This window comes from Gymnoscopelus microlampas, assembly GCF_963454915.1.
Source record: "Gymnoscopelus microlampas genome assembly, chromosome: 6".
In the NCBI taxonomy this organism is placed as follows: Eukaryota; Metazoa; Chordata; class Actinopteri; order Myctophiformes; family Myctophidae; genus Gymnoscopelus; species Gymnoscopelus microlampas.
In genome coordinates, this window is record NC_139943.1 from 52,388,184 (window position 1) to 52,396,431 (window position 8,248).

The following is an 8,248-nucleotide window of genomic DNA, read 5'->3' on the forward strand; positions in this document are numbered from 1 at the left end:
AACATACATTACCTTTATTTAAACTTTGGCTATTTTCAAAATAATGTTATACATTTGAAAACTTGTGAAACGGGACATTCTGCACAATGAGTGACTTTTTTACTTTAAGTACATTTTGATACCAATACTTTTGTACTTTTACTCAAGTCAATTTTGATTTCCCGACTTTTACTTGTAACAGAGTATTTCTACATTGCAGCATTGATACTTTTACTTAAGTAAAAAATGTGATTACTTTTTCCACCACTGGTTGGTGGTGGTGGCACGGGCCACTGGTGGGGAAACATGAGAGGAACCCTCAGGAGAATAGGAGAAGGACATGGAGGGGGGGTAACATTACATCTGTTTAGCATGGACATGTGAATGCAGCCTACATGAATACACATTTACATACATGTATCATGTAAAATAGTTAAATAGCTATGTGGTTTGTATGCTGACACTCTCTGGCTAGTGTCCAGGGTATGAGGATGAGAAGACAGGCCTGTTAATGTCATAGGTCTTCAGTGTAACGTGTTCCTGTGGGCTGGCAGGCAGCCAACATAAATCATGAATTAATAAAAATAAACAATGATGATGATGATGATGATGATGATTATTTGCCCCTTATGAGGAAGTGTTAGCAACCTATGACATCATAATTATAATTATTATTATTATTATTATTATTATTATTATTATTAATGAGGCTAAAACTATCTACAACATTCAGACAGCTTGAATTAGCTATTATCATATTGCCATATTTGTGAAATCAGTTAACTCAACTCAACTATAACTGTAGACACTGCGTCTGTGTCTGAACCGTGAACTGAACACGGGAGCAGCTTTTTCATATTTATCACACATTTTATTATTTTCCCCATACGTACATGACAGGTGAAAAAATGTAAAAATTGAAAAAATAGTTATTTTGCATAACTTTCCAGAATCAACATTGGAACATTGGACAAAGCCAGAGTCAACATTCTTATTTCATTTTGTTAAGATGTTGGAGTCAAAGGTTTTTAATGAGGGAATATTCAATATCTGGCTCAATTGTGGGGCTCTGGCTCATGGACTAAATGCCTAATATACAATTTCAGAAAACTTGTAATACGATAAATAATTGTCTTCATGTAAGTAATCAACTGGGGAGTTTCATTATGGTAACATTTTTTTTTTATTTTGTCATTTTTTCACCAGTCATACAAAATGTGTGATAAATATGAAAAAGCTGCTCCTGTGGAAAGGTTATCATATATTTATTTACGTATATTGACCCTATAAACAATTTAATATAGGTATGGTTTTGCCCACTCTTTCGATAATCATTGCTTAATTTTGGGGCTCTGGCTCATGTAATGGACTAGTTGACGGAGCCATGGATCACAAGACGGTGGTCTGTCACGACCGTCACGGATGAACTTCAACCTGGTGTTTGCACTTTCTCCATTTACGGCGGCCCGTACATCTACATAAACGTTCAAATGTCAAATATAAAGTACTGACCTCATGGCCACGAATGTTAAGATTGTGTACGGGTTCTTAGAAATTCCCGTATCTTCCGTATTGTTTAATAAAGAGTATTTTAATCCGATTAGTGGCCATTTCCTCCTAGAGCTATACTGTATCAGATTGCAATACACCTCCCAACCGATAGGGTGAAATAGTTGAAAGCATATGGAGAAAATACGGAGGAAATGGCCACCGATCGGATTAAAATGCTTTTAATTGAACAATACGGAAGATGCAGGTACTTCTGAGAAGCCGTACACAATTGTAACATCCGTGGCCATGAGTTAAGCACTTCATATTACCAATCTGAACGTTTATGTAGATGTACGGGCCGTAAATGGTGAAAGTGCAAACACCAGGTTGAAGTTCATCCATGACTGTCACGATATGACAGTCATGTATCAGGGCTACCACGGATCATGACGCACACCGGATGAACTTGGGAAACTGAACCGGCTCAACGGGAAACATGTTGTTCCGCGTCATGTATAATCCCTGCTGGGACTGACCGTCCTATTTCTGACCACAGCTCTCTGGCAAAAGCAGAAGATTGTAACCGACGCTCACATTGTTCATTTGTACCATTCAATCCTCAAAGCTCTGTATTACTTTTTACAGTTCTGAATCAGACACCTGTTGGTTTGAAAGGCTGTAATAAGCTGTAAGTTAACGACTGGCTGCGCAACAACAGAATGGCTGAAGCTGAACCAAGTGGCAAGAGATTTAAAAGCAACGTACCGATGTGTAAATCTAAATGTCACGGAGCGACGGTTCTGGGCAGCAGAGTGAAACAGAACCTCCCTGCTGTGGTGGAAGAGACGCTGTGCGCCCTGACCACGCTGTTCATGGAGGAGGAGTACAGACTGGAGGACATGGTAAGATCTACTATGGGGGGGGGGGGGGGGCGGTTACAGTCTGGAGGAGATGGTAAGATCTACTGTGAGGGGGGGGGGCGGGTACAGACTGGAGGAGATGGTAAGATCTACTATGGGGGGGGGGGGGGGGGGGGTACAGACTGGAGGAGATGGTAAGATCTACTATGAGGGGGGGGGGCGTGCAGACTGGTGGCTCTGGTAAAATCTCTATGAGGGGGCGGGGCGTGCAGACTGGAGGCTCTGGTAAGATCTCTATGAGGGGGCGGGGCGTGCAGACTGGAGGCTCTAGTAAGATCTCTATGGGGGGGGGGGGGGGGCGTGCAGACTGGAGGCTCTGGTAAGATCTCCATGAGGGGGCGGGGCGTGCAGACTGAAGGTTCTGGTAAGATCTCTGAGTGTGAGGAGGGGGGGTACAGACATTTCTGACTAATAAAGTATTCAATCAATTAATCAATCAATCATTCAATCAATCAAATTATGTCATGTGTAACTGTAATTGTTAAAGTGGGATATGTATCTTCTGAAACATGTGAATAAAACCTCAACATTTGTATGAATTCATTCGTTTCAGTCATTAAACAATGTTACCACCATGCACGTGTGTTTGACCCAGTAGCATATATCTTGTTTTTAATCGATCGATCGATTGATAAACAAAACATATCAACCTGCTAGAAATAAAACCATGCATTAATATGCGTATGGTTCAGCATCAGCATGAGAGAGAAACGTCAAACTTGAATTTTGTGACATTTCTGATGGGGGGAGGGGCTCTAAATGTAAGTCAATAGCCAAATGTTTGCTTATGTTTTCATATGTTTACTACAGGCAAGTACATTTGAGCAGGACGACATGGCGTTGCCCAGAGTTGCTGCATTCTTCCGTCAGCAGTCTGTGGAAGAGCAGACTCAGGCTGCTGCCATGCTGGACTACCTGGCAGAGCGGGGAGGACAGTACTGCAACAAAGACATACAGGTACTTCTGCCCAATACACTTCAGCAACTGCCCACTCTTCTCCCCCCGAACTGCCCACTCTTCTCCCCCCGAAGTTCCCACTCTTCCTGGTACCCACTCTTCTCCCCCCCCAAAGTGCCCACTCTTCCAAGGTGCCCAGTTTTCCCTAGTGCCCAGAATGTTTTGGTGTCTTCCTTTCCTGTTACCCTTCTGAATCCTATACTCTAAATTTAGACTGCGTTGTATGATGATGTAAAAAATCTGGTTATATGAAGCACAACAAGTCACTATAGTGCCAGACCCATAAATCCATACATTGGCAGATGTGGTCTGATTTTTATCTACTTGCAACCTGGTCGTCCATATTTTGGGCATGTCATTATAGGGGGCTTTTTCACAGGTTTTTGAGAATTTTCCCAAAATAGCAGAACTACAAGCTCTCAACTGCACGTCTTGCTTTGAGTTTTACAAATCGATTAGAATTAATGTAGCTTTTGTTTTCGTTTTTGTTAACTAAATATCTGCAAAACATTGGTGTAGGATTCTCCAAAATCGGTATAAGACCCAAAAATCTTGCGTCAGTCGAGGTTCTGCAAAGTCACCACACATGCATCGCCCATGCCAGTGTGGAAAGTCCCCATTCCGACGTTGGCATGAGATAAACGTTGGCACTTGAGAGTCTGCTCTAAATATTTCAGCTGGCACTCTCATCCCAAAGCCAAAATATACTGTACTTCCTGTATTTAAATACGCTGCATAACTCTCTCAAAATACACGCGTGAAACGCATGGCGTCTGCATTATGATCTGGACCAACGTGATCTACTGGTATATCGGTAATATATAGGGCTTAGGCTATATATACACACCACAACATATACAGTAAGCGCAATACTGTATGTCGTCTCTGTCGGGTGGAAACCTCATGTCCAAAACATGTTTCTTTTCAGGATTCAAATTAAAAAGTAGCAAAAGTAGATCGGCAAGCTCCAAACGCGTCGCTTCGTGCCGCATTACGAGCTTGTAGATTTGCTACTATTGATACTTATGTGTGATGCTGTAGTATGATCAGTTAGGACATTGTTAGAATATGGAGATAAGAGGTTTCTGCCCGACAACAACGATGTGCAAATTAAAATGTTACCCGTTGCTCTCCTGTAAGACACACACACACACACACACACACACACACACACACACACACACACACACACACACACACACACACACACACACACACACACGTGTGAGATAGGGATGCTAGTTGTTTAAATCATATGAGACCATTATTATGAAGTTACACAGTAAACGATTGGTTTCAGGGTTAAATTAACACAATGTTGCTTCTCGGTCAGTACAGTGAATGGAATTATTATAAAGTATTGTAAAGTCACACAGTGTAGCGATAGTTAGTAACATACACTGTGTAGACATAGCACAGGGCATTGCAGTGCAGAAAGGCAGTACTCAACGGATGGGGGGTTGGGGTTGGGGTTGGGCTTAAAAATGAGATGGTGTTTGAGATACAAGCTGGCTGGTGAGAGGGGTAGAGGGCTGTACCCCCCGGGGTTTTACCCTTGGCCCGGTTCTAATGCGCCTGCCAGGGGTGTACATTTCCCCTGAGTTCCGGAAAATCGGCGAGATTAATGTGAAGGCAGAGGGACAGTGTATTAATTGTGTTTCCAGATGTACTTGTGTGTGTGTGTGTGTGTGTGTGTGTGTGGGGGGGGGAGAGGGGTGGTGTTGCCACTCGGATGCGTGTCCTCTTTCTGTCTCCTCGGGTTTTATGACTCATGCAAAATCGGTCCTGAGTGAGACCACTAAGGCTCCATCATCGGCGATTTGGGACACCTTGTTATCACGAATGATCTTATAGTGGGGGGGCGAACGCGGCGTCCATCTTGTGACAACATCGTCACTTTCTGTGTGTTTTTAGGGTCCAGAGTCCATGTTTCTGTCTATCTCTATGGTGTGTGTGTGTGTGTGTGTGTGTGTGTGTGTGTGTGTGTGTGTGTGTGTGTGTGTGTGTGTGTGTGTGTGTGTGTGTGTGTGTGTGTGTGTGTGTGTGTGTGTGTGTGTGTGTGGGGTTTGGTCATGTGTGCATGGCTGCTGTATGTGCCTTTCTTAACCACATGAACCCCTGCACCCCTATCCTGGGCATGTCATAATAGACAATCATTCTGTGTTAATAGCCGAGCTTTTGGTGAAAATAGCAGATCTACAAGCTCACAACGCAGTCGCAAAGAGTTGTGACGTCTTGAGACCTTGTACATTTTAAGTGGTTAATGCCTTTACACACAGCGGCCATGACAAATAAATATAAATGCAAAACAGTCACCGGTGAATATTTAGCATCATAACTATGACTCATTCATACAGGTTGATGCCTTTGTGCTTTATATATAAACTTCCTGTGTGACTGTTGCTCATGACACAGCAATAATTAATTTCACGAGTATTTGCCTGTCTCTGTCTGTCTGTCTGTCTGTCTGTCTGTCTGTCTGTCACAGAGGCCAGGCAGTGAGACGGTGTGCGCGGTGCTTCCGGCCCTGGAGCTGACCCTGGCCCAGTGGAAGGAGGAGATGTCCGTCCTGGAGGCGGTGAGCCGGCTGGCCCGCGACCACGGCGACCCGCACACGGCCAGCGTGGTCAAGAACCGCTTCTTGGCGCCGCTGGTCTCCCGCGTCAAGCTGGCGGGGGACCTCGTCACCAACGCCCGCAGGGTGGGCTGTGCCAGCGACCGCTCGGGGGGCTTTGGGGAGTACCTCATCAATGAACTTCAGGAAGAGCTCACCAGTGTATGAGACTATAATAATAATAATTTAGTCCCCGCTCCTTGGTGGTGTTTTTTTGTCTCTGTATATTTGCACATACGTGAAATCTGTCCATCCTATATATCATCTCTCAAGATTCAGAGCTGCGCTACTGAATCTGTCGGGAGCCCCGTTCAGAACGCGTGAGCGTTGGCCTACAAGTGGGCGTGCCTTCAGATCAGGAAGCAGGCTGCGCTTTACCCAGTCAAATGTAGTGGGCGCGATTTATATCTGAGTCTTGCTCAGTGACACACATCGACACGTTACTGGCCTGAAATCAACCCTGCGACAACCGGGGCCTCTGGCTGCCCCGCCTGAGATATTTTTATTTTATCAAATTGTTCTTCAGCTGCAACTGTGTCAGAAGAGCACTTGGAACCCACTTCTGGGTCACGACCCACTGATTGAATAGCACTAATGTAGCATCACGAAGGTTGACTGAAGTCTTCTATTTTTGAATAGCCAACATATAAATGGATAAAGTGATTCAAATGATTGTGGTGCTATATTAACTACTTTAGCTGGGGACCCCCTGGAACCCCCCCAAGGATCTCTGGGGGTCCCCGGACCCCACTTTGAGAACCAATGCAGTACTGTAGTTCTGTGAGTAGATCACTTGCATATTTTGAAGTGGTAAAGGACAATGGTGATCCATAGAGATTTAGAATGATATTACCATCAAGCCATTAAAATCACATTACATTTACTTGTCTCTGATAGATGACAGGAAAAAAATGTCTGCATTGGTGATGAAAAATTTGCCAATAGACTGAGGAGGAATGTCTTCAATGTTGCTGTCCATTTTGGACAAGGTGATACATGTGGAATACTTTGATTGCATTAAGATGATTGAATGTTGTGGTTGTTGCTAGTTAGTTGTGATTTAGATTCACACCAGGCCTTTTACGGTTTGTGTTTGTACAAGCCGGCATCTGTGACGTGGTTACGATAGCATTTGGACCTCACACACAAAAGGGGGCTAAACAGCACCTGTATCTCCCACAGAGTTTTACTTTTGAGTGCAGATTACAGTACATATAAGGGGGGGGGGGGGGGGGTAAGTGGAAATATATAGAACAAATCATTTTTCTCCTTGCAGTTCTTGCAGTTTTGATATGTTTGGAAGTTTGTCTTGAGTTTTGGCTGTATATGGTATAATTAATAGGTACGTTATAAAGGTCTTTGTGTTTCTTTCAAATCAAAGCACCATGCACCTTTAAAACAGCGTATACCAAGGTATAATTGCACTAAGGTCCTTCGAAAGGGCAAAGATTAGCTCTATGATGATGCATCTCATATTCTTACGACATTATCCTCGTAAAATCGGTGTTGTTTCTGGTATGATATTATAAGGATCAGTTGCATGCAGTAAAATCCTCTGTGTTAATTTAACTTGGACCCTTACTACGGGTTCATTTGCATCTATCTTTACACATTTTACTGTGCACATTTATATTTTATGCCAGACTGTCATCTGTCTGTCATATAATATCTGTCTTTTGATAACCTACAAATATATTTTACTGCCTCTGTACTTAGATCGGTGCTTCTCAGCTGGTCTCTCTCTCTTGGACTCACAAGTTGTGTTGACTATAAAGCCATGATCAGTGATCATCCCTGTAACATACTAGCGTCATGTCCACGGGGTGTACTTGTACATCAAGGCTACAGGAACAGGAGATAGGCTCCTGCCCTATGGGCCACACATGGTACTTACTTATAAAGCTATCTAATCTATTTGATAATACGGTATATTCTGTTTTTAAATGTGTTATGTTCTTACTGTCTTTGGCCCAGGCAGAACATCATGCTGCGACACTTTGGTGTCTCAACCTACTGATTGAAAAACACACTCCATCTATTTATCTTAACCTTATTTATTTATCATAAACGTACTTGTCATTTATCTTATTACAACATAAACCTTTTTCAAGACATCCTCCTCTTGAAATATTTTCTTGTTTTTGTTTTTATTGCTTGATGTGATGGGCTTTTTGTTTATCAAAAATAATGGTAAACAGACTTGCTTTCTTTGTGTTTTAAATCAAGTAATATATTTGAATGTGTTACCATGCATTTTCCTTTTTGTTTTGTGCCACATCGTGGCATG

The 8,248-nt window shown here is 42.9% G+C and overlaps 1 protein-coding gene across 1 annotated transcript; it reads left to right on the top strand.

Moving 5' to 3' along the window:
* Window positions 1–1,989: 1,989 nt before the first annotated feature.
* On the top strand, window positions 1,990–8,248 carry LOC311047357 (ferritin, heavy subunit). Its single transcript, XM_084060048.1, has 3 exons — window positions 1,990–2,372; window positions 3,201–3,347; window positions 5,836–8,248. The coding sequence occupies exons 1-3, from the start codon at window positions 2,190–2,192 to the stop codon at window positions 6,127–6,129; spliced, it is 624 nt and encodes a 207-aa protein (XP_083916174.1). The 5' UTR covers window positions 1,990–2,189; the 3' UTR covers window positions 6,130–8,248.

Bases quoted from the DNA above. Each gene is read 5' to 3' on its own strand.
- LOC311047357 (XM_084060048.1), top strand. From the start codon at position 2,190: ATGGCTGAAGCTGAACCAAGTGGCAAGAGATTTAAAAGCAACGTACCG. The intron at 2,373-3,200 runs GTAAGATCTACT...TGTTTACTACAG, and splicing joins AGTACAGACTGGAGGACATG to GCAAGTACATTTGAGCAGGA. The intron at 3,348-5,835 runs GTACTTCTGCCC...TGTCTGTCACAG, and splicing joins ACTGCAACAAAGACATACAG to AGGCCAGGCAGTGAGACGGT.